The sequence below is a fragment of the Pongo abelii genome, chromosome 18 (genome assembly GCF_028885655.2).
Source record: "Pongo abelii isolate AG06213 chromosome 18, NHGRI_mPonAbe1-v2.0_pri, whole genome shotgun sequence".
NCBI classification, from domain to species: Eukaryota; Metazoa; Chordata; class Mammalia; order Primates; family Hominidae; genus Pongo; species Pongo abelii.
In genome coordinates this window covers 34,535,517-34,562,628 of record NC_072003.2, presented here as the reverse complement: position 1 = coordinate 34,562,628, position 27,112 = coordinate 34,535,517, and the positions used below count along the sequence as shown (strand labels likewise).

The following is a 27,112-nucleotide window of genomic DNA, read 5'->3' as shown; positions in this document are numbered from 1 at the left end:
AAGGCATGGTGGCACACATCTGTGGTTCCAGCTACTCAGAAGGTAGAAGTAGGAAGATTGCTTGAAACCAGGAGTTAAAGGCTGCAGTGAACTATGATTGCACCACTGTACTCCAGCCCAGGTGACAAAGTGAGGCCCTGTCTCTTAAAAAAAAAAAATCGCAGGCTGGGCATGGTGGCTCACACCTGTAATCCCAGCACTTTGGGAGGCTGAGGCAGGAGAATCACTTGAATCCAGGAGGTGGAGGTTATGGTGAGCTGAGATTGTGCCATTGCACTCCACCCTGGGAAACAAGAGTGACACTCCATCTAAAAAAAAAAATAAATAAAAGCAATTAGGATCACATTTAAAATCTTATTATGTGGTGGTTTTCTTTCCTCTCCTCTCCTCCTTTCCCCTCCCCTCCCCTCTCTTCTCTTCTTTTCTATTCTCTTTTTTTTGAGACATAGTCTTGCTCTGTCACCCAGGCTGGAGTGCAGTGGAGCAATCTCGGCTCACTGCAACCTCCGCATTCCGGGTTCAGGTGATTCTCCTGCCTCAGATCCTCAGTAGCTGGAACTACATGTGCATGCTACCATACCCAGCTATTTTGGTTTTTTTTCGTATTTTTAGTAGGGACGGGGTTTCACCATGTTAGCCAGGATGGTCTCAATCTCCTAATCTCGTGACCCCCTGCCTCGGCCTCCCAAAGTGTTAGGATTACAGATGTGAACCACCGCGCCTGGCCTGGTTTTCTTTTACATAAGCCTCTTCCTTTGTTGAAACCATAAGATCTTCCTCACAGTGGACAATTCCGAAAGCTCCCAGCAGCCAGCAATGAATGAAAGGTGGGGGCAGGGCTGCCAGCAGGGCGGGGCCTAGTGAGCCACGTGCCTAGGCTCCCACATCACAATGGAGGCGGGGGCGCGTGGAAGGGACTCTGGGCCTGATTGGTTCCTGAGAACCAGGAGGGAGCTCTGGTGGTTGGCAGGGCAACCTCCTTCAGTTGGTGGGAAGCAGTGGAAGGAGGAGGAGCTCCGTCTGTGCTCTCTTCCTTGCAATTACAGCTTGTTGCATCTAGACCCATTCTAAATAAACCAAGCAAGTTCCCAAGGGACCCATGCAGACAGGTCAGCTCAGGGGAGGCGTCTGAGGCGAGGTGCAGGCTGCTAGTGGGGTGCAGCCCCATTGCCAGGGGCTGGCCCTGCCAGCGTACCTTTGCTGGGAAGACGTGGAAGTGCTGAGCTCTGCAGACTTGGAAGCAAGGGAAGGCCCAAGCTGCTGGAGAGGAGCCGAGCTACCCCATGGGGAACACGCTGAGCTGTTGCTTGTGCACCAACGCCAGCCCCAAGCGGGGCCAGCGCAGGAGGTCTGGAGAGCTGTCCTGCAGCGCTGACATCTATGAGGCAGCGTCAAGCAAAGGTGCAGGCCAAGGCAGAGAAGAGCGGAGCCGCCACAGATGGAACATGCTGCTCCCTAATGCCAGCCCCAAGCAAAGACAGCACAGGGTGCGGTGGGCAGAACCGCCTTGCAGCTACAACATCACGGAGGTGGAGGTGGCAGTAGCGCCACACCCCACTGCTGTAGAGCCTGCTCCGTCGGATTTCGGAGCCCAAAAGGGCCATGACCTGCAGCATATCAGCGACCAGGGGATGCCCAAAGGTAAGGAGGCGGCTGATACTGTGCCCTCAGGCGCGCCTCTGCCCGTCACTGACGCAAGGTCCCCGCTAGAGGCATCCACAGCCTTGGGCTCCTCCCTCCTGCCCCCAGCCCAGGGACCGGACCAGGCAGGAGGACTGGCCTTGCTTCGTGCCTGCCCACCCTCCCCCCGACCCCCAATTCTTTTTCCTTGCAGCATCTGGTGGTTTCTCTCCTCCTCCCTACCCCAGTGCCCAGTTCTGGCCCCTTTCTCATCTCCGGAGGCTGGCCAAAAACTAAGTTTTCAAAATAGAAAATGTACACTACAGATTTCATTCCTATAGAGGAAGTGTCTTACAGCTCTTCTATTTAAACTTTGGTTGGCCTCTCAATTTATTTAAACATTAGAATAATTAAGCTTCATGATGAATGTGCCTTTGTAACTGGAAAGTACTGTACTCTTGGAATATTCAAAAATTGTGAAAGAATGAACAAAGATAGTATGTGAATGAGTTGTACCTTTATACATAAAGCATGCAAGTACTTGTGAAAGTTTTTCCTTGTTTGGTGGTGTAAGGTAAGGCTCTGAGTGGTTTTACACACTAGGTAGTAGATGGGTAGTGTTGGATGAGAGCCCAAAATAGACTCTTTATATCATTCCTTAGGATTTATAACACATATATATCACCTTGTCTCTACAAAAAAAAAAAAAATGGTTAAAACTTAGCCAGCTGTGGTGGCTTGCACCTATAGTCGCAGCTGCAAGAGGATCACTTGAGCCCAGGAGTTTGAGCCTTCAGTGAGCTGTGCTGGCTCCATGGCACCATTGCACCACTCCAGCTCGGACAACAGAGTGAGACTTTGTCTCTTTACAAAATTGTTTTTTGCCCAAAACAGCTCTTTGTTTTTACATATTTGATATATGGAGCCGGTGTCTGACACTAATTGACCACAGCATCACTTGCTGCTTGAGACTTTCCCTGAAATGAGCTCCTAATAGCAGCATAGAGGAGGGTGGGTATATTTGATAAGTAGAAGGAGGAAGGCATGTGTATGATTCATATACAAGTTGCATCAGTTTAGGTGCAAGTTTTAACAAGAAGTCCCAGAAACAGCCTGGTTTTATTCCACATACGTGGAGAACTTCTGTGATTTTTGCATTCTCCAGTAGAATTGGGACATTGTGGCTTTTATTTTCTTTACATTTATTGCTAAAAACTTTTCTCAAGACTGTTAAAAGTGATTAAAATGGATGTGTAGCTTTACAAAGAATCTTTTCTACTCACCTAAACTATTACATTTTTCCTTCTTCTTCCTCTACAGATTTTGCTTCTGACCATCCAAGGGAAAGCACACTCTTCCTGAGAAAATATCAAATGAGTGGTAAGACAATATTGTTTCTTCCTCCAAGCAAAAAACTACAAACTTTCTGTTTTGTGTATTACAGAACATATTTAGAGGAACTCAGATATTAGTTAAAAAATTTTCAAATTTTCGTATATTTACTTGTCTTATTTTAATGTGTGACATAAATTCCTTTAGTTGTCACTGTTCATAGAAACATGCAGACTTTGTGTTTACACAATTGGTGACATTGTTATCAATGCAATTAATTGGCCACATGATTTAATGTAGTAGTCATGGATTTATGCCTTTTTCTTCATATATCTTTGCCATTTTTCGCTTGCTCCAAAGAGTACATTTTAATGATGAGTGATAGGATTTAGGCTACAGCTTAGATTTCACTTGAACAAATCAAAAGAATCCATTGTTCTAGATTGGATCTGTGATTTTGGCCTCCTTTTTACACAGTGCTCTAACCACATGAGCGTATCACATCCATGTTCATGCTACTCAGAACTTATTCATTCGAATGTAATGGAAATGAAAACATGGCCTGTGCTGTTTTCCAGGTTAGCCTTAGTGTGTGAAACTAGTGTAAAGTTTCCACATCCTGCTTGTTTTAGGATGAGAATTAGAACTGTAGGAGTTTTCTGTACTCCTGCTTATTTTTTGTAACATTCTGCTAAATCTTACTTTATTTTCAAAAAAAGCCATACACCATGTTTTTCAGTTATTTTCACCAGTAAAGAATACAAGAAGTGGGGGTTCTATAATAACATCTGAAGTAATGCAGCACAATAAAAAATGGGTTTCTCCCCTGCGTTTTCATAGTTTGTGTGGACTTTGCCTGTCTTGAGCTGGTAACTTCTGGTTAGGATTGTTGTATTTCTCAGTTTCTTCTAGAGCCATGGGCTTCTCACACATAGAGTGCATGGAAGTAGAAGAAAACCTACCCCATGCCCCTGTCTCTTCAGCAGTGAGAAATGTGTGTCAGTGAGACCAGTTCAACTTCAAAGGAGGAGGCATTGTGGAGAACAAAGTGTGGCCCAAGTCCCCCTTGTAGCTTTTATTCTTTGGACCTGTATTAGAAAAAAATGATTTTGTGTGCTGAGGATACCATGTTCAATTAGGTTGGACACTCATTTTAACATTGGAGTTCAAGAGAGGCTACTTTTCAGTTGTGTAAAGACCCATTAATTTTTTTGGTAACATATTAGTAGATGACCGATAAGTAATTTGGGATGCTTGCAGGGATTCTAGTGCATCTGGAGATTGGCTCCTGGCCAGAAACTGGTTCTTAGAGCTGTCAGCTATTACATCCTGGTAATGAAAGTAAGCTATGTGTAAATGTAGAATCAGAAAACACTACTGCCTAGGGGTTCAGACATACAATAGGTAAATTTTTTATTAGTTAAATTTCTCATCTGTCCTGTATTTTGGCATTTCTCTGAAGGAATACCTGAGACTGGATACTTTATAAAGAAAAGAGGCTTTATTGACTCACAGTTCTACAGCCTGTACAGGAAGTGTGGTGCTGCATCTGCTTCTGGCAAGGGCTTCAAGAACCTAATAATCATGGCTGAAGGTGAAGGCATCTCTCACATGGTGAGAGAAGGAGCAAGAGAGAGTGAGAGGTGCCACCTGCTTTTAAACAAGCAGATCAGGCCAGGTGCGGTGGCTCATGTCTGTAACTCCAGCACTTTGGGAGGCTGAGGCAGGCAGGTCACTTGAGGCCAGAGTCTGAGACCAGCTGTGGCCAACATAGTGAGACCCTGTCTCTACAAAAAATTTAAAAATTAGCCAGGTGTGGCAGTGCGTGCTTGCAGCCGCAGCTACTCCGCAGGCTTAGGTGGGAGGATCACTTGAGCCTAGGAGGTTAAGGTTGCAGTGAACCATAATCATGGCACTGTACTCCAGCCTGGGCATCAGAGTGAGACCCCATCTGAGAACAACAACAACAGTAACAAAAAGCCAAGAAGATTATGCATGAACTCAGAGCAGGAACTCACTCATCACCAAGGGGATGGTGCTAAGCCATTCATGAGGGATCTGCCCCTGTGATCCAAACACTTCCCCACCTCCAACACTGGGCACTGCATTTCAACATGAGATTTTCAGGGCACACACTTGCCTAATTTGTTTTGCCTTTCCTTGTGTACATGGGGATTCTTTCATTTTTGTGTAATAAAATAGCTGTTAGGTCAAAAAGTAAAACTATATTTTTAGATTTTACTTTACGAGATTCATCATGCCAGATTATTTAAATTATAAATTCTGTTGGTAAGAATTTTTAAAAATGGAATTTTATCTTTATATAGTGATAATCAGATGATCAGCAACTACTTTTATTCTATGGTATTTATACCGGAATTGATTAGTTATTTTTTCATTCTTAGTGCAAGAAAAGAGGAGGAGCTCTCACCTATATTATGTAAGTAAGCTTTTGAAAAGTTAACAAATTAATTGTTTGAATTAAAAATCTGTCATGATTCTGTAAATATTTAACAGGGAGCCAGTGCTGTTAGCATGATCCTTTTTTGATGGAATTTTTAAATCTCTTCTATTTTCCTAAGTATCAGATTTATGCAGGAAAGTCTTTAGCTTACTGTGCCCATTTTTAAGGGTGTCTGACATTTAAGTTACACAATTTGGTTGTGATATAAATATCTGCCTTAAATATTTAATCTTTTGTATTCAAATAAAATTAAAAATAGCTAAGTCCACTTTCTTCAACACTTTCTGCGGACTTCCTGTCATAGCAGGTGAAAGCGTAGCTTCCTCACTCCACTGTGACCTTATTTCTCTCTCTGTTTCTTCCACCTGTAACACATTTTTAATTAAATCACTCATTGATATTTACATGATTATGGGTAAGCACATATTATTCACTGCTGAGTCATATAGTGTTCTGACTGTGCCTCCTCCTTGTACATCCTTCATTTTTTCTCTTAAGTATTTCTGAAATCTGAACGCTTCTGTACTTCTCCCAGATAACTCCCCTTTTCCTAGCCCATGATAGCTCATAAAGCCAAATGCGACCATTACCCCCCAGCTGGCCTCTTTGCTTTCATATCCTTCATTATTTTGTGTATGGAATTAATTTTCTGACTATGTTCCTTTGCCTCTTTTTTGACAGCTATTCTTCCCCAAGTGTTGTAACATTTGTCACATGCCTATCAAAAATAATGTTTGATCTGCTAAAACATATGTTGCATGTTTTTTCTTGGAGCAACTTTCCTTGGCCTTTGGTTATCCTCCTCCAGGATAGACTATGTTTCCCTCGGCTGTCCTGGGCCTGTTTGCCTGGGAGCCCTCTCTGAACTCTTCTGCGCCCACTCATGTTGGATCAGTGAGTCCTAGACTGTGCATTGCCCTCTGCCTTGTGTTACTCCCCAGTGGTGCTGGAGCGGTTTCCGAGGAAAGGCTCATGGACACACATGTATAGAGATCTAGCCTCTCTCAAAACCCCTCCTTTGTTATAGAGTATAAAATTCTAGAGTGAAAACTAAATTTCATGGCTCTGAAGACATTTCTCTATTGTGTTTTCATTATACTGTTCTTGAAACTATTGCCTTTGTGTGATGCATCATATGTAACCAATTTTTACATTTCTTGAGCTTTTTAGGATCTTCTCTATTCCTGGGATTCTGAAATTGTACAATACAGCTTTGTGGGGACCTTTTATTTTATTGCGGCCATTAAGCCTGCAGACTATCTCTTTTAGAGAATTTTCTTATTTTCTCTGTTTTATTATTATTATTTTAGTATCCTTATGATTCAGATGTTGGGCATCTTAGACCAGTATTTCTGCATTGATCTTTAATTTCTTGCCCTCCTATTTTCCAGTTTGTCTTTTGTTCTGCTTCTTAGAGATTCTTTGACTTTCTGTGCTAACCCTTCTATTGAATTTTTTTTATCTCCTTAAGGGTATTTTAAGATTTTTTTAAAAAAAGTTTTGCTCCAGAATTTTTACTGGTCCCAAGACTTCCTTTTTCCTGTTGTTTTGATCTCTCATTGAAGGCTTCTCTCAGATGGGTGGTGGTCTTAGACTTTTTCTATTTGGAAGCAGGACCTTTGTTCACTAAGGGGTCTCATTGTGGGGATTTTGAGGTCAAGCCAGCTTTTCTTTTGGGGGACATCAGTGTATTATATGAGAGTATGAGGGTATTTTCTTTACAATGGTTCAGTTTTCTTCCGAGAAGGGTCTCCTAATTTTCTGCCTGGGCAGTGCAAGCATGGCTGCTGGCTTTCTAGAAGCAGGGTTGAGAAGGAAGGTGGAGTTTCCATTTGTGTGTGCAATTTAATCCCATTTCCTAGGTTTCAGCCCTAGTAGCTCTGAGCCCAGAAACCCTCAGGTATAATATATCCAGATAATACACATCCAAATTCCTTATAAGATGGGAGGGGAGGTGGACTTGGGTCTCTAAGCACAGCTTTACAGTTGACCTTGCTGGCTTCTGTTGTATGTTTCACCCTACCTTCCCAGGTACCATGTGCTTCTGATTTCAGAGCCTGGATTGGGTTCTTCAAAACAAACAAGATTGCTTGTTTCTGTTCCAGTCACTCCCTGTCAGCTCCAAAGCTGTGCTTCCATGTCAGTTGCCACTCCTCTATCTGCTTTTCAGCTTGCAGCATTGACTCAGAATCATGTGCCGTCAATCCTGTCTCCTGGTCCTGTGTATAATGTTTATTTTATGACTAATGCTAATGAGATTTCAGAAGGAAGAGAAAATAAATTTCTGGTCAATCCATCATATTTAATCCAAATTTAGAACCCTTATGTAAGTGTAAATCTAAGTTTAAATTCAACATAATTATGATATTAATTCAGACAATTTCTATTTATACCTCCAATAAGCATATTACACTTTTCCACTCAGGCCTTGTGTAAGAATTCTATTCAAACTCCATACATGCCATGTGGTCCCATTGCTGTGCAACATAGATGGAGCTGTTTTTGTTAGTGCACAAAGTGTTAGAAATTTTTAAGTTAGCTAAAAGTCATTATTTTAAAAATATCTAAAACATGTCTTGTAAAAAAAATGGGGAGAAAAACGTGGTCTTGAGAGTTCAGCATGGTAGCTCACACCTGTATCCCAGCACTTTGAGAGGCTGAGGCATGCAGATCACTTGAGGCCAGGAGTTCGAGACCAGCCTGGCCAAAATTAGCCCAGCATGGTGGCACTCGCTTGTATTTCCAGCTACACAGGAGGCCAAGGCAGGAGAATTGGTTGAACTTGGGAGGCGGAGGTTGCAGTGAGCTGAGTCAGGCCACTGCACTCCAGGGTGGGAAACAGAGAAAGACTTCCAAAAAAAAAAAAAAAAAAAAAACCACAAACCGATATGTGTTCCTTATATGAAATTTTAAATAGAACAAAATGGGGACAGATATCACCTAAAGCTGTACCAACTAGTCTATGTTTTGGTGCATTTTTTTCTGTTCTTTTTATTCTCATATATGGATTTTTCCTCAGAAACAACTTTTGTTATGGCGTAGTATTATGCTATATTACCCCTAATAGTAGTGACCTTAAGGGATACCTTCTTTGACTTTGAATGAAAGTATCTCAATGAGTCCATTTTCATTTTTCATGCTATATTTGTTTTTTGAGGCAATAATAGTATGTACATTGACACACATACACTGTTAATGTAAAATATATACATTAATAGAATAGCTTAAGAGACATAAGAGTTTAGCTAGAGTTAAAACATTTCTACCTTGAAGGAGAATTTGGTCCTTCAAATAGTAATATTGTTCAAAAACATCTGGGATTTTTGTTAAGTAGTAAGTGAATTCATAGTAAAAATCATCTGAAACAAGCAAAATGGTGTTAGACTGTATGGATATTTCTGATTATTGGCTACAGGCAATTTTTAAATACTGTGTACTTTTATAAACAACCACTAGATCTTCTCCCTACCCTGTCTTTCATGTACTTGTGGGAGACCCTGATGGAAGAGTGTGATAACATGATGTAGACAAGCATATCCCAATAGGAGGAAGGAAGGCTCATCTGAGTTATTTTTTTAAAGCTACAATAATTGGTATTTTGTGGTTTTAAATAATGCTATTGATCTCTTCAACTATTTGATGACTAGGATTTGGTTACTGCCATTATTTTTAAGGAAGAGCATTTTTTTTTTCTTTTTAGACAGAGTCTTGCTCTGTCACGCAGGCTGGAATGCAGTGTCATGAGCTCAGCTCACTGCAACCTCCACCTCCCGGGTTCTAGCAATTCTCTGCCTCAGCCTCCTGAGTAGCTGGGATTACAGGCATGCCTGCCACCACACACGGCTAATTTTTGTATTTTTAGTAGAGACGGGGTTTCACCATCTTGGCCAGGCTGGTCTTGAACTCCGGACCTCATGATCCACCCACCTCAGCCTCCCAAAGTGCTGGGATTACAGGAGTGAGCCACCGCGCCCGGCCAGGAAATGCATTTTCTTAACATAAATGAGGCAGTTTCCATAGTGGCTATTGCACTCTTGACAAGTGAACAGATACTTTTAAAGTGTTTTAGAGATAGTTTATTTTCTAGAGGGCTCAAAAGGTTCACTGTCACCTCTCTGATAGCACTGCAGATAAATTTTCACCGATTTGTAACTGTAGGAAGATTTACCTTCCAAATTGTAACTGATTTAAATAACTTGTCAAGCATTTATTGAACTCCTGAATTTCTCCCACATTCTGTGCTCAGCAGCTGCGGTTAGGAGAGGAAGGGCCCTCCCTACCCTGGAGAGGCTTACTTTCTCACCAGGGGGATCTTCTGCAGGCAATTGCTATCATGTAACACGCAGTGAATTAGACTGACGAGTACACAAAACCGGAAGTGTTTTGTGATGTGGCTGCTGGCAGAGGGATCCCAGAAGGCAGAGGAGGTGAAGCTTGCTGGGACAAGGGGGAAAGAAATAGGTATTCCGGGCAGAGAGCAGCATGAATGAGGCAGGACAGTGCCATGATGTGTGTCAAATAACTTACAGAATAAAATCAATCAACTTTTGAAATGAATGTAAAGTATTCTCGGAAGTTCTCATTTGAGTCATGTAATAGCAGTCTTACGTAAACATGAAGTGAAAGTTAAATTCCCGTAGTTGTTTTCATCATCTGATTTCTAGATGTGAGAGAGTCTTAAAGCAGTACTTTTTCTATCTTCCCCCAAGGAAATAGGCCCAGAGAGACCTATAGCCCCTCACTTGTTTGGTCACTGAGCAGCCCTGGCACACAGGGTCTCTGACTCTAAAACGCTGGTTCCATCACACTGTCTCTTGAATGAGTACACTTAGGATTAGTAACTTAGTGAATGTAGTATGAGGTCTTTATTTACTGCAATAAAAATGGTCTTGTGCCAATATTATTTAATGTATGACATTTTGTTGTAGTTAATGAATAACAGAAATAGAAAATCTCAGCTGCCTTTTACTGCATAATAAAAAAACACGAAATGTTATTTTAAACTTTTCCCATTATTTATAAAGGGAGTTCATAATAGAGGCTTGCCAGGTTTGATGATTGGTATCATAGCAAGGGCGGCATTTTATAACCCATTCCTCAAACATCATCTGCGGAAGTTAAGCACCTCCAATGAGTTTCCCATAGAGCTGCTCACGGTACCACACTCAGGCAGGTCATGGGGCGTAAGAAATACCTTAATGCTTTATTGTTTGACATTTTGACTAAGGAAAAAAGCCCACACTTTTGTAGGTTCAGCCTGCTGTAAACATTTTTCTCTATCTTCCTTCTCCTTCAGATACCTCCATGGCATCTTGACAGAAAATACTCCTCATGTTCCACCATATTGCTAGGTAACAGCACAGTCAGCCAGCCTGATCTTAGACACACACTAGAAAGGTGAGTACAACGAGGCTGCCAAGGGCCAAGTAACAGACCCCCCTATGCTAAAAGCATCACGGCCATCCTCTGTCATTTCAGCCATTTGGTTGCCCTTTACAGCAAGCAGTTTAAGAAATTGATGTCAATGATATATGGATTTCTGGGACCTAAATGTGAATTTTCTGTTTCTCTTTTAACCTTCAATGCTGTGTGGTAGAAGGAAAAGCCAGATAGCAAATAAGCAATCCCAGAAAAAGCATAGCTATTTATTCGATGCATTCATGTTATGAGAGTGTTGAACCTAATGGGAAGGAGAAGCACCTTTTATTGGATGTTTCTGGGAAAAATTATTAGTTCTTTATGGGCTACAGGGCTAAGACGATGGGTACTACTTTGGAAACTACTCTTGGAAGAAGGAACGGCTTGTCCTCCAGTGGTACCATAGTGTATCTGCATTTACATTTTCCCATCATGCGTGAGCACTTCATAGGCTACAATCAGACATGCCTTTTCAAAACACCCTTGAACGATGGGTTCAAGTTTATTTAAAAAGTCACAACAAAGCCCACTTCCATTGGAGGTGTCCAGGGAATATTATTAACATCTCCTTAGATTATGAGTGTTGATTTTTGGGAAAACAGTTTGAGAACTACTGTCTTAGCCTGTTAATGTCCTTATCCCTAACTTAACTTTCCAGTCTATAAACGTGACTAGCTTACAAGCTTAATTTTGTTTCTAATGTACTAGCTTTTTAAGCTAATTTGTCAGTAATTTCCATTTTAATTAAAAATGGTAAATTTATGCTCATAATAATGTCACTTTCCTCTCTCATGTATAACAATTATCGAGATCAAATTCTGTTTCAGCAGGAACTGGACTCCACCCATGTCTAAAACCCTGAGGTTTGGACTCTATGGAGTCATCACCTAATGTTTGTATTCAGCCCTAAGTAAACAGCCTCTGTTTTGGCTAGAGTCCCTAGTTTCTTCTGATTTCAAAAGATTCTGATGTTTCAGTATGCAATTCCAAACTAGTTTTTAAGCTTCACCTTGCTGAAACAAGTAGAGGTTCTGCTTTTTCTTCCAGCATAGTCTGATTCTTACAAGTTTCTTTAAAATAGGATTTTTTTTCTTTTTTAGAGATAGGGTTTCCCTGTGTTGGCCAGGCTGGTTTCAAACTCCTGGGCACAAGTAATCCACCCAACTCAGCCTCCCAAAGTGCTATGATTACAGGCAGGAGCTAGCACGCCTGGCCTAGAAGTCTGTTTTTGAAGTACAGTTAGTTTTAATTTGCTCTCCAATTTTAGAAGGGATCATTTGATATATTTACTTCTGATGAAATGAAGGTTTACTGAGCAAATTAATACAGCAAATTGGCTTTTTGGAAAGATTTTGAAAAATGTTTTTCATAGTTAGTAGTCCATTGTTCTCAAAGGGATGAGTGAGCCATATTAGAATCACATATACATGTTTCTTCAAAATATGTCTGCAAACACATGCATCTTCCCAGCTCCACATTCCCTCCATCTCTGGGCACTCACAAGCCTTTTAGAAAAATGTTTAAGTATGTGAGGCATCATTATATGGACAAAAACATCCCAGATGATTCTGACCTTAACCCTAACTCAGTCATTCCCAAACTTTGCTGCACATTGGAATCACCTGGGGAAATTTGCCAACAACCCTGATGCCCAAATCATACCCAATGCAAATTAAATCAGAATGTCTCCAGCTGGCAGTAAGGCCATTTTTAAAGCTCCTTGGGTGATCCAGTGTGCAGCAAACATGGGGGCCATGGCTTCCTTTGCATGGAGGAGTGATGGTTCTCATGTATAAATTACATGTTTTCCCAGTCATTTGCTCTTCTTTCTACCCATAGAGCCTTTCATCTGTGCAAGTCATTTCTATGTATGTGTGCATATGCTTAAATTTAAACCTTACTCTAGTGTTTCATGAACACCTGCAGTTCACAAAAGCACTATGTGGGGACCTTGGGCAAATCAGTTTGAAGCCTTGGTTCTCTTATTTGTAAAATGGGTGGTTCATGGAGTGTCATGTAAGGTTCAGTGGTCTTTTCAGCATGTAACTTCAAATTCTGTGATTTTGAAATCAATTTGGAGATGAAACTGTTTGAGGCACTATAGAAATATCCATCTTAGATACTCATAATGTTTTAAGGCCTACTTTTTACAACTCAAATTTGCCTTCTCAAATTATTCTGAACCTCACTTTAAATGCTGAGGGCAAATGGAAGCACAGAACTTATCCAAGAGAAGCCCCTGTTTGCTGACACACACCATCTGAGGATGACTTAGGACCACAGTAACATACATCTGAAGAGTTGTATTTGTTCACCAATATTTTGTTTAAACGAATGTGGAGATATCTGTCATGAACATTGTATGATGCAGAGTTACACTGTGTGTTTAGTGCTGCTTATATCAGGAGAGCTAAAAGTGTCATTAATTTTTGTGTGCATTATGTTTACTAATAAATTTTCTGCTAATAATTATGCACAGGTGATTTTAAATTACTTTATTTGGTGTAAAGCACATTCATTATGTGCTTTTATGGAAATAATGACAAATGGGTGAGTAGGTGATGGTGAACTAAATCAGCTGAAATGCAGCGCTTAGCCACTTAAAAAGCAAAACATTACTGTATGGCGTAAATAGAAGCATATGTACACATAGATGTAAGTGATTTGCACAGGATGAAAGGTTCTATGGATGGGAGAGCAAATGACAGGGAAAATATGTAATTATTTATATATAATAACCATCAGCAGAAACATCTTCTAACAGCATATTGCCTAGCATTTTGGTTCTCCTATTTTCGCTATAAAGCCAGAGAGCTAAAACAAAAGAAAAGTGCTCATACAGTACTGTTTCAAACAAGACGATTTCAGGGCCACTGAGGGGGTTCCCTCCTCCCCCTTTTAAAAACGTATCTTCAGGCCAAACAAATGATAAAATCAGTTCTTACAAATATATTTTTCCCTCCACAGTGTGACTTTGGCAATATATTACAACATAAAGCACAGGTGAGCTCTTTGAAAACCTGCCTTGTTACTCCAGCTCATCACTTTGTATAATATGACACACGCTGTTAGGTCATAACTGTAGACATAAGCTGTAGAGTGTTTATTTTACAGTATTAAAGTGAATCATTTGTGGGTTTTTGTAAGACTCTTTTATCTCTTAAATTATTGAGGGTCTCAAAATGTATTTGTTTATGTCTTGTTTGCAATTTATTGTAAAGAAGAAAGAAAAAGATGAACTAGCCTCATACAAATATATAGTAGGAAAAATGTGTATTTTTAAAGCTTTCAGGTAATTGTGGGTATTCTTTAGCCACACCAAAACTTCACAAGTGCTGATTTATTAAAATAGTTATAATGGGATTGTACATATCGATGAATTCATTCCACTAATACTCACTAATACTCACTGATCTTTCTTGTACAATAAATGAATCTTTCTGCTTACCAGCTTTTATAATATTATGCATTGGCTATTTGGAAAATATTAATTCATGTTCATCTATAGTGTCAAAAACTCACTTTCATTAGTATCACAATGATTATAAAAATGTCTTCAAATATTTACATGCTGTCAAGCTCACAGTAGTAGGTATGTGTTTTCCAAGTCCTGATTTTTAGCTTGAAAGCATTAGCTTTATTATACACAACAAATACTTGTTATTTTCCTTGAAATGACAGAGTCACTTGACTTCTTTTTGAGAATGATAGTCAGTCATACTTTCAGATAGAAATGGTGTTCTGTGAAAAATTGGCTTGTTCAGCTCACAATTAAATCACAAGTGCTTTTCTTTAACATGACCATACTTCAGCATGCAGACGTGCTTTATGTGAACCTCCTACTTAGAATACTAAAAAGAGAGTTCAGGATTTAATAACAACATTAATTTTTACTGTTTCATCAAGGACATTCTTAAGTGAAGCAGGCTACTTTAACAAAAACTGCAAGGGGCAGTGAAGAGTGGAATGAATTCTAGTATAATTTGGTACCACGGCCCTTATTCACACTGAGAAACCAGCAGTTTTACCCACTTTTGCTTTTATGCAATCATTACAAGTGTTGAACAGTGAGAAAGCAAGCAATGTCTTACTACTTTTAGAAAGCAATAAATTATTCTTATGTTTTATTTTCAATCAGTTTCTCAGGTTGAATTGTATTCTTATAAGAACATTTAGGGCCATAGGTGGTGGTTGACACCTGTAACCCCAGCACTTTGGGAGGCCAAGGTGGGAGAATTACTTGTGACCAGGAGTTTGAGACTAGTCCGAGCAATGTGGCAAGAACCCATCCATACCAAAAAAGAATTAAAAATTAGCTGAGCATGGTGGTGTGCACATTTCATCCCATCTACTTGGGAGGCTGAGGCAGGAGGATTGCTTGAGCCCAGGGAGTCAAGCCTGCAGTGAGCCATGTTTGTACCACTGTGCTCCATCCTGGCTGAAAGAAAAAAGCCTGTCTCAAAAAAAAAAAAAAAGTTGTGACATTATGGGCCTCCTAGGGAATCTCAGGGGTCCACAAACCACATTTGGAGAACCACTGGTTTCCTAAATGAGCACACAATGTGTTAGTTTTTTAAAGTCCATTAAAGACTGGCCTCTTTTAAAATAAAAAGGCAACTGAGTTTGTAACTCAAACCACTTAAACAAATATGATAGATGTATACTACAGGAAGATTTGGGAAATCTGAATCTCATTCACATTTATTAAAAGTTCTAAAAACTTTATTGGCAACCACTACTGCTTCATAAAATGTTCTTGTGTTCCAGCATGAGGTTAGAGGAGTGAAAATAGATATAGTTTATTACCATTGCCTGTTAGTGGGAGTCAATATTTAAAGGCAAGTCTGGCTCATCAATGTAGAAAACACTTCACAGTTCAGGACATTATGTGCTGAAGAAAAAGAGGTCAAGAAACCCTCTGAAGGCCAGGATCCAGGAGAAAAATTTGCAAAAACTGTTTTGGTGAACAAATTTTCCCAAAGCAAACAAGGTGTGTCTCCCTCCACCCTCCATGCCCTACTCCCAGCAGTTACTTTACTAAGATGTTAACAATTCCCGAATTAATTTCATAAATGCACATTCTTATTTTATAGATATGCAAATAGATCTCTGGCTATTTTTGACGAGCCAATACATCCACTTCCAGTAAGTGTCACTTTGTTTGAGGTTCCATTTTTGTCTCATAGAGTTGTATTTAGTTCATGCTGAAGTCAAAATCACCCACCTTTAAGTCTTCCCTCTGTTGTGTCTAATCATCTTATATAAGGAGTGTTGTCAAGTGGGCATGCTGGAGTAAGAGCTGACTTGTAGCTTTGTTTAATTAGTGCACTAAGGGGAGTAAATATACCATCCAAATAACAAAATGTGTCATTTAAAAAAATAATTTTCTATAGCACCAAGCAATATAAATATTTGTAAATAGTCCTGACAAATATGCACAATCTCTGTGAATAGAACTAGAAAACAATTTAAATTTAAATCAGTTTAAATGCTATAAAAATTTAAAAACTTCCTTCTTCACATATGATAGCCACAGGGCTACCATAGGGCCTATGTTTGCAGAAAACCAAAAATATTTTAAGATCCTGCTGTTTATATTTTTAAAATTAAAAGACATTTATCCCATCAAAATTTTTGTAAGGGACACGTGGGCACAAATGTGAACACTGCCATCTTAAGAGTTCTTAAAAAGTTTTCTTGAGTGGATATTTATGTTGCCTTTTTTCTTCTTTCAGCAAGGAAAGGCTCCAGGGAAATCCTTCGAGCATGATCCCGAACGCAACTGTATTTTCAGATATTTCTGTACTCTTTTTCTAGTCATAAAACTAACAGCTCCATGTGCAATCATAGCTTTGGTAAGATATTTCCTATCTATAAAGCATCTTTAACAACTGGTCTCCTACACAGGGTATGGCCGTGTTTCTAACTAAAAGTAGATTCCTGGAATTATCATCAGATCTTTTAAGAGAAACCTGTGCAAGCAAAGTAAATACACATATTTGAGTTTAATCATCATTACGGTTTAAAATGATGCCATTGCTTTTCTTATCAGAGAATAAATGCTATTAAAGGCAGCAGGAGAGATTTCTGGTTTCTCCTTCAACAGATTCCAATGCAGATCAAAGCTGAGTCCCAGGCCATATTCCCTGGGCACTTCTGATGCATGCTGTGACTGGGAGCTGCTGCTCTGAATGCTTTGTTGTTCCTGCTGACCTCTTGTGCCTGCTCCATAAATTGCCCAGGAATCTGGTACCAGTAAGACTTGGACACAGGCTTCGCTAGATAGCCTGCTAAGCCGCAGCTGTATCCTTACCTCTACATCATTCTCACAGAATTCCTGTGGTGAGACTCATTCTGAATATGAAGTCCTTTTCAGATGGCTGGGATTGGTTTACCCCTCCCTACACTAACCTGTAGAGGAATGTCAACCATGCAGCCAGGAGAGAAAAGATACTTAGAGCAGTAAGTACCCTCTCCTTTAGCATCCGGCTAGAGCTTAGAAGAGAAGGCTTTTGCTGGGCACCTGCATAGAAACCCCTCCATGGGCACTGGATCAGACGCAGGCCTCTTCATCGAGCTGCAGGCCATTTGGAATGCTCAGCACCTGCTGGCAGGAAGCAGGAGTGGAACTTCCAGCTGGAGAGAGAGAGAGAGAGCTGATGCTGGAGGGAAAGCTGGATTGGAAGAAGGGCGTGTTCACTGTAGACAGGCTAAATTTGATGTTACTGTAAGATAGCAGACTGGCTGTGTGCAGTCAACATTTGGATCATTGGGACTGAAGCATGAATCTGAACTGGAAATAAGGAATGAAGAGTAAGAGCACCTGCTCAAGGCTGGGCACAGTGGCTCACACCTGTAATCCCAGCACTCTGGGAGGCTGAGGCAGGCGGATCACCTGAGGTCAGGAGTTCGAGAGCAGCCTGACCAACATGGTGAAACCCTGTCTACTAAAAAATACAAAAAATTAGCTGGGTGTGGTGGTGGGCACCTGTAATCCCAGCTATTCAGGAGGCTGAGGCAGGAGAATCGCTTGAACCTGGGAGACGGAGTTTGCAGTAAGCCGAGATCGTGCCCCTGCTGTCCAGGCTGGGAAACGAGAGCGAAACTCTGTCTCAAAGGAAAGAAAGTAGCTGCTCAAATGCAGAGAAAGTGTTTAGAATGAAAGTGGAGAAGCCGGGCATGGTGGGACACACCTATAGTCCCATCTATGCCGAGGCAGGAGAATCACTTGAGATCAGGAGTTTGTGTCCAGCCTGGGCAGCATAGCAAGTCCCCATCTCTAAAAAGGAAAAGAAAAGGAGGACAGAAGATAGCTGTGTAAGGACAACCAGCATGTAAGGGACAAGCCTCCAGTAAAGTGGCTAGAGTGGGAGGAGGAAGAGCACGAGAGGATAATAAAAGAAGAACAAACGGTTCAAGATAGGAAAGGCTGTGGTCACAGTGCTAAATGTTGCAAGAAGTTGTCCGTTCCATAAACACCCCCTGGATGCCGACCCTTTCCCCACTCTTCTAAGTGCTGGGGTAGAGAAAAGGACAGGTTGAACACAGTCCTTGTCTTTATGAGCTTATGTTGTAATGAGGAAAGCATTTTTTTTAGGTTATGGAAAATAGCAAAATGATAAAGCAGGATAAAGACAGAGTGACGGGAGGGGCTCACTATTTCAGATAGGATGATCAGGAAGAGCCTCTCTAGAGAGGTCACATTTGAACAGTGACCTGACTATAAAGTGAGGACGATAAGGAGTGCTGGCATGGCAGGCAGTGGGATGAGTGCAAAGACTGAGACAGGAACACGTTTCATGTGTGTTCAAGGAACAAACAACAGGACCCCGCATGGTGAGAGGAATGAAGGAAAGAACAGAAGAGATGAGGCCGCACAGGCAGTGCCACAGCTCACAGAGCCCTTTGGCTTGCAGGCCATGGGAAGGAGTTCAACCAGTTTGATGGGGGCACTCATGGTAGATCTTGAGCAGGGGAGTGCAGTGTTCTTAATTGAAGAGGTTATGGCGACTGCTTTGGGGAGAGTAGACCACAGCTGGGAGGAAGGTTGGGGCAGAGAAGAGGACCAAGAAGCAACTAGGGTGATATAGGTGAGCCGTGACCCATGGTGGCTCAGAATCTGAAGCAGGCAGGCTACCAGTGAAGGTAGGCATAGAGGGATTGCACACAGCTTGGAACAGGGTAACTCACATGTAAGTATTAGTCCCCAGGGGCTAGGCCAATGGCAATTCCCTGGACAAGATTAGGGCCAGCTTGGGGAGTGGAGCCTTAGGGTGAAGGGCTCTGGTTTGTAGGTGTCAAGACTCAGAGGACCTCAGCAAGAGGAGTCTCAGGCAAGTGATGGGGGTGGGTGAGGTGGGTTAATGAGAGATGGGAGGTGAGGAGCTGGCAACAGGGCCTGATGCTGTAAGCAAATGAGAGGATGCCCCTGGGGAGCTATGGGGAGCAGGATGGGAATAGGAAACACATTTGTATTGGGGGAAATCTCTGGCAGAGAGGGAGAAAGTCTTCAAGAAGAGGTGATTTGGGGAACAGTATTCTACAAATGTGGGATGGGATCCACTGTGCTGATAGAAGAGTTGGTGTTAAAAAAGGAACTTTCTCACTGACCCAGGAGGGCAAGTGGTATCAGTGAGTGTCAGCAGGTCCAGCTTACCAGTAAAGGTGACAGGAAGGTGAGGCCTCACCAATGCTGTTTAAGTGCTCTCTAATGAGTCCTGTGGAGTTGAACCCTGGGAGGGAGGGTCATTCCTAGGATACCCGATAGTGCGGAGTTAGGGGGAAAGGGAGCAGAATCTCTCATAAGAACATATCATGTTCAAGAGCCATTTGATTTTGAAAACACAGTTGAGTTTGGAGAACATTGCCAGATCTGAGCCTCCAATCTATAACCTTCAGACAATAAATGAACGCTCTTAAAATGAACTGTTCTCCTTTGGTCTTGATGCAAAGACGTCAAGTAGCATAGAGGCATACTCTTCTGCAGAGCACCATCTGGGGTAGCAATGCCTCACAGCTCACCTCTGTAACCTTCACTCAGCTGGTCCCTCGCCCAGTTCTTTATAGGATAGAGATTGGAAAGATAGAAAATACTTTCTGAGATTGTCTCACAAACTGCTTGGCAGGTTGAGAGGAACCCCAGGGATACAGAGGCCGACAGCTGTCTCTACCTAAAAACCAACAGAATTGACTGAATGCAGATACTGTAGGACAAGAAGTGAGTTTTCATGAAGTGACTGTGGAGACATGGAAAATAGGGGCTGTGAGCAGGACCCTCCTTTCACACACATGCGTTCCTTATCAAGGCACTGAATATGGAGATTATTTCTGAGCCACAGAGACCTGCACTTGTCATGCTGTCTTCACGGCAGGCATTGGGAAGTGCTCATGACCTGCAGTTCCTCAGCTGGTGTCCCAAGAGTGGGTTAGTTAACTGGAATATTCTTTAGAATAGAAATGAAATATTTAATCTGAAAAAAAAAAAGAAAAGGAGAAGACAGCAGTGTTCTCAGTATCACTTGGGCATTACATTTTCAAGCATGGCACACCTGTAAAATTCCTACCTGCCAGCCAGGTGTGAAGCCACACACGGACGGCACTGGAGTGTTTCCTGAACAACCTTAATCTGCACTGGGCTTGAGTTTGTGCTGCCTTTCATGAGTGTGAAGGTGTTAATGGTGCCTCTCTTCATGCCCACAGGGATGTCCAGTCATCCCTGTGACTGAAATTGGGCTGGAAATGTCTATGGGCAGAGTAGGCTGCAGAGGTTTCTCACTATGACTGTGATTTGGCCTCTTACTTTGTCTGAGCAAAGTCTCTGCAGAACATAAGAATAAAAGGCATGCATTTTCTGGTCAAAACCAGAAGAAATCTTTCATTCTTAAATGTTCGTATCACCACACTTAATCTGAACCGAAATCAAAGAGCAGCGCTCTATTTTGCAGGTGTACATCGAACGACTTTTAACTAATGCTAACATCGATCTTTGTCCTACTAATTGGAAAAAGATTGTCCTCGGAGCCATGCTTCTTGCCTCCAAGGTTGGGAGAAATCGTGGTCTGTGGAGTGTGGATGACAGCCAGAGTCCCGAGGACATTGCAGTTGAGAACATGTGAGTTTGTAAGGTTTTGGCGAACAGTGTAACCAATTTCCATACCTCATTTGCTCTCCAAGTTAACATTGTAAAAAATATCTTTATAGGTTTCCTTGTGCAGATAAAGGAAATAGGCATAAGACAACAGACTTCTCTCTATCTAGCTTTAGTGTAACAGTTTATATTTTCCGGCATTCATGGGTAGGTCTTGATGTGTTATTGTTGTAATAACCTCCTGGATAAACTGAAAAGTATTTTTCTGATTGTTTTTTGGCATACCTCTTACAAGTGTACTATGAGAATGACACAGTACAGTAAATATCTTTATAGGTTTTTAGAAGCTATCTGCCAGTTTCAGTCCCTTTTTAAGGGGCAAACATCTGGCCTTTGAAATAATTGGCCACTGTTAAGGTCTTAAGGACTCTGGACTATGGAGAAGTTTTAGCTTCAACCTAAGTCCCCCATTGTGTAGTTGCTTTTGCTGGTCCTTTCCTCCCCCTTTTATCTGAAGATCTTTTTTTATAGGAACCTTGAGATATGAAGTTAAATAGCCATAGATTTCTGTGCCCTGGCCCCTCCCCACTGAGAGTGTTGCATGTGTTTGGAAATCAGCCTGATGAGTTAGAAGCTCCAACGTTCACCTCCCGTGGTGTGAAAAGCATTTCTGGGGCATCTCCCCGTGCCCACCACACTCACAAGGCTCCATGGGTACATCCACGGCAGCACTCAGGTGTCTGGAGTTGCCCATGACAGTGCGAGGAGCCTTGCAGAGGCATGGGGTTCCTCCCAGATGCACCAACACGACACAGCTTCACCAGGACTCCTTTCCAATCCGGCCTCATGACTGCGTGAAGGGACGGGCCCTGGAGCTGGCAGGCAGGGTGAGCAGGGAGGTGTTTCCAGCAGAGCCTTCCTGGGTGCCCGCTGGACAGTGAGGACAGCTGTGCAGGCTGCATCTGTGCAAGACAAGGGAGCAGCTCTTGTTCACATTGAGCAGCAGCAGCCCATCAAGATCATTCCAGGCAGTGGCACAAGTTAGTTTTGTGACCTTTGTCCATGACTCCGGATAATACTGTCATTCTGAATCACCTCAGTGTATGTCTGCAATTGAAGATATAGTGTCTATTGTAGATATACCTCAGTGTATATCTACATTTAAAAATGACCCCTTTGTGGCTGAGCTCAGCGACTCATACCTGTTATCCCAGCTCTTCAGGAGGCTGAGGTGAGTGGATCGCTTGAGCTCAGGAGTTGAAGACCTGCTGAGTAACACAGTGAACCCCGTCTGTACAAATTTTTTAAAAAAAATTATCCAGGCATGGCGGCAGGCAGCTGTAGTAATCCCAGCTACCTGGGAGTCTGAGGTGGGAGAATTGCCTGAGCCTGGGAAGTTGAGGGTGTAGTGAACTGTGATCACATCACTGCACACCAGCCCTGGGCGATGGAGCCAGACCCCGTCTCAAAAACAAAAACAAAAATCTATTTTTGCCACCACTTTGCTAATAGTGTAAACCAAGTGATCGTGGTGGTATTTCTGGTAGCGATTTTAGCAAAGAGTGTGACCGCAAATGAATTTGAAACTAACAGAAGTACTTCGGATGTTGCAAACACTAAAGTGGCCTTGCTCATAGTCATCCATTTGAAAACTGGTCCCTTGAAGGAAGCACAGTTTGTGACTTCCTGAGTTCTCCTTGCCTGCTGCCTAGCCAGAGCTGACTTATTAAGACAGGGGAATTGCAATAGAGAAAGAGTTTAGTTCATGCAGAGGCAGCTGTACGGGAGACCACTTTTACTATTACTCAAATTAGCCTCTCCAAAAACTCTGGGATTGTTTTTTAAAGAATAATTTGGTGGGTAGGCTGTCAGAAAGTGGGGAGTGCTGATTGGTCGCATCAGAGATGGAATCAGAGAGCGTTGAAGCTGTCCTCCTGCACTGAGTTGGCTCCTGGGTGGGGGCCACAAAACCAGATGAGCCAAGTTTGTTGATTGGAGTGGTGCCACCTGATCCCAGTACAGGGCCTGCAAAGTATCTCAAGCACTGATCTTAGGTTTTACAATGGTGATATTATTCCCAGGAGCAATATGGGGAGGTTCAGACTCTTGCAGCCTTCAGCCGCATGACTCCTAAAACATAATTTCTAATCTTGTGGCTAATTTGTTAGTCCTGGAAAGGCAGTCCAGTCCCCAGGCAGGAAGCAGGTTTGTTTTGGGAAAAGGCTGCTACCGTCTTTGTTTCAAAGTTAAACTATAAACTAAGTTCATCCCAAAGTTAGTTTGGCTTCTGCCTAGGAATCAACAAGGACAGCTTGGAGGTTAGAAGTTAATTCAATAATTCAAGTTATACATATATATAATTCAAATATATATATATTTAAATTTCTATAGACTTATTGAGATGTGAAGAGAAAATTAATTTTGGAAGTAGGTTCAGATGGGTTTTAAATTCAGCAAATTAGATCACCACATCTTGGCTCGTGGTCTAACTGTCCCCCTTACAGGAGAACATCAAGCATTTGTTGACTTAGCCAGTGGGTAAAATATTAAAAACTTTCAATAAAATATTAACTTTCAAACCAAGAAACCAAATGTATTGTTCAGATACTGCTCATTTTTAAGCAATTAACTCATTACAGGGGTTACTCTGAAAACAGCCAGATTTACTCTAACTGTGTACCTATTAATTTAGCCTTGGTGAGGGCGGCTGGATGACCATGTGGCAGAGGACAGCTCCCAGCCCTTTCCTCTCCCACTGTATTCAACTCCCCCAAATCCCATTCTGGCCAGGGGTGACAGATGCTGAGCACTTCAGGGTTGCATTCCCAACTCAGGAGCAAGACTGCACGTATAAGGCCAGGGCCCTACTAGAAATCACATCATAAAATGGGTTTAGTCTAGCCAAAATGTCTCTCCTTGATTTTTCTGCCTTTCAAAATTTAAAGCATATCCTTGCCCTGTCATAGTGGCAGTTTCAACTCTTCATAATACTAAGGTGAGCAGAAACTTGCTTTATGCCCCCTTGACATAGCCTTGTGGGCTGGAGCAGAGGGAAGGAGATTCTTTTTGCCATGGAATGCAGCTTGGTTATGTATTTATTTGGGATGAATCCTTCTTGTAGCCTTAGAGTTTTTCCTCCTCTGAGCTAATAGGGTGGCCCTCCATGGGTCCATTTGTTGCCATGGTGATGTGCCCAGTCTTCCTGTTGGTGCTTCTCTACTTCAGTAAGCCCCTTCCTGTTATTGTCCTGGTAAAAATGCCTGGAGGTCCTTCAGAGCTAATAAATGGCACCCATCATTCCTGTCATGTGATTGCTATTGTGGGGCTCGTGAGTGAGCATGGAGTTTGAGCTGTGCAGCTGCCCTAAGGGAACTCTCAAGAATGAGCCCCGAGTCTGCAGCAGGAGTGCAGAAGAGGCTTCCACCTTTCCCTCATCCCAAACTTGGGGTGCTGGGATACAGAAGGGACCCCAAGCAGCTGTGTCTTGTTTGGACATTAGTGTAGGAACCTGACCAGGCAGCCTTTATTTGTTTCAAAACAGAACTTAGAGCATCCTAGTAGCTCAGAATGGTATTTTTTTAAGTTAACCCACTTGACTAGAATTGTCCTATGTTGGTTTTATTGTGTTTCTCCTCCCCTAGGAGCAAGATGGAGAAGTGTTTCTTGGAGCTACTTGAGTTTAATATTCATGTATCTGCCAGTGTCTATACAAAATATTACTTTGATCTGTATGCCTTGGCAAATGACCATGACCTGTATTTTCTATTTGGTTTTCTTCACAAAGATAAAGCACAGAAACTGGAGGTAAGGATGTGAAGTCACTTAGTGGAATTTTCCATTGGCCACAAAAGCCAACATCTGTTACAAAATCATATTAAGTAGTGATTAGGAAAATGAAAGCCTTAAAATTAACAGACCAAAGAGCTTATTTCTTTGGCATCATATTTCTTATCTGTTATGGTTTATAGAAGGATCCATATTCTTTATTAATTAATTAATTAATTTTTTGTTTTTTGAGACAGAGTTTCGCTCTTGTTGCCCAGGCTGGAGTGCAATGGCACGATCTTGGCTCATGGCAACCCCCACCTCCTGGGTTCAAGCAATTCTCCTTCCTCAGCCTCCTGAGTAGCTGGGATTACAGGCATGTGCCACCACACCCAGCTAATTTTGTATTTTTAGTAGAGATGGGGTTTCTCCCTGTTGGTCAGGCTGGTCTTGAACTCCCGACCTCAGGAGATCCACCCTCCTCAGCCTCCCAAAGTACCAGGATTACAGGTGTGAGCCACCACGCCCAGCCACTGATCCTCCATATACATTTTTTTTTTTCTGAGATGGAGTTTCACTCTTGTTGCCCAGGCTGGAGGGCAATGGCACGATCTTGGTCCACTGCAACCTCCACCTCCCGGGTTCAAGCAATTCTTCTGCCTCAACCTCCCAAGTAGCTGGGTTTACAGGCATGCGCCACCATGCCCGGCTAATTTTGTATTTTTAGTAGAGACGGGGTTTCGCCATGTTGGTCAGGCTGGTCTCGAACTCCTGACCTCAGGTGATCTGCCCACCTTGGCCTCTCAAAGTGCTGGATTTACAGGCGTGAGCCACCACGCCAGCCAATGATCCATATTCTTAAAAAATTATTGATATTCTTTCTGCTATGACCATAATTCAGAATATTTTTAATTAAATTTAATGTGATTTTAATGGGTTTTGTTTTTAACCTCTATCCATTCAGACAACAATACGTGAATAAATGCAATTGTATTCCTAATTATATCTGTATACACAATGCACTTTACCACTCTTGACTGTCTTTTACTTACACAGTTTGGAAACTTACATCATTGTCTACTGTATATAATACAGTGCAGTCCCGTGAGTTTATTAGACAAAGCAGTAGTGGCTGAGAGACCTGTACTTAGACTGTACAAGGTGCCAGTGTTTCAAGTACTGTCTGTAGGAAGGTCATGGGTTTTTAATGAAAGTGGTAACTTTCATGGGGCAACGTAAGATTTATGGCTTATGACCCTTGGTGAGTATACAGGAAAATTACAACTGAACTAGACACATATAAAATTGGCACTTTCTCTGGTATCTTGGTGGTACTTTGGAATAATACATTTTTCTACCACAATGTGCAAGTAAAGTAGCACCTTATGGTGTTTCAGTCATTAGACTTCTTGGATGTTCCAAAATAGCCCAGCACACACCTGTCTCATTAAAATTTGCTTTGAGTATATAGTAACTAATAAAGATTGGGTAGAATTTGAATCGCTGAGTAAATTGATTTTTTGGCACCAGTGCATGTTTATTATGTTGAAGGAACAGGTGCACAGGTAGCAGATGATATTGTTGTTAGGATCTTGTCACAATACTCTTGAAATATTTGGGAGTCCTATTTTATTTTTTATGTAACTGTATCATTAAGCGACAAGCCCAATTTTAAAATAACTTAATAAAGTAAGTTCCTCTTGGCTCTGGCAATCTATTCATAGCCCTTAAAGGAGATTACCTTAGTGAATGGGCAGGGAGTAGCATCCTCAGAACCTGACCCTGTAAACCTCAGCCAAAGCAGCTGCAAAGGAACCATCTAAAGGAATCTGTATGTGTGGCTTCTCATCAGCGGTGCCTTTTAAAAAATGCTGGAGCCTGGCCGGGTGTGGTAGCTAATGCCTGTAATTCCAGCACTTTGGGAGGCCAAGGCGGGTGGTTCACGAGGTCAGGAGATCGAGAGCATCCTGGCTAACATGGTGAAACCCCATCTCTACTGAAAACACAAAAAATTAGCTGGGTGCAGTGGCAGGCGCCTGTAGTCCCAACTACTCGGGAGACTGAGGCAGGAGAATGGCGTGAACCCGGGAGGCGGAGCTTGCAGTGAGTGGAGATCGCACCACTGCCTCCAGCCTGGTGACAGAGCGAGACTCAGTCTCAAAAAAATAATAATAAGTTGGAGCCCTTTTTAAAATTATACCTGTTTTCTCTTTGATTTACTTTCCTAGGCTACGTCACGGCCGTGTGAATACAAAGACTTGCATCGAGATGCCGCTGCAATGAAAAGGGCTATCAGCATGAACTTCATTGGTATTCGGTGCTCTAATGCCATCTTATCTTAAAGAGAGAAATTAGCCTTAAAAGACCCTGAGCTTCTCAACTGTAAAGACTAGAAAATATCACTTCTGCTGAAAGAAACAACAAAA

At 41.9% G+C, this 27,112-nt stretch overlaps 1 protein-coding gene across 2 annotated transcripts; it reads left to right on the top strand.

The window, feature by feature from the left end:
• Positions 1 to 939: 939 nt before the first annotated feature.
• Positions 940 to 27,112, top strand: LOC129050744 (cyclin-Y-like protein 1B). 2 transcript variants are annotated; one of them, XM_054533827.1, is made up of 10 exons: positions 940 to 1,641; positions 2,941 to 3,000; positions 5,358 to 5,392; positions 10,713 to 10,813; positions 13,802 to 13,837; positions 15,928 to 15,979; positions 16,570 to 16,689; positions 20,779 to 20,945; positions 24,563 to 24,725; positions 26,915 to 27,112. In XM_054533827.1, the coding sequence occupies exons 1-10, from the start codon at positions 1,284 to 1,286 to the stop codon at positions 27,026 to 27,028; spliced, it is 1,206 nt and encodes a 401-aa protein (XP_054389802.1). In that variant the 5' UTR covers positions 940 to 1,283; the 3' UTR covers positions 27,029 to 27,112. The 2 variants fall into 2 exon arrangements, with proteins under 2 accessions (XP_054389802.1, XP_054389803.1); XM_054533828.1 differs by lacking the exon at positions 13,802 to 13,837.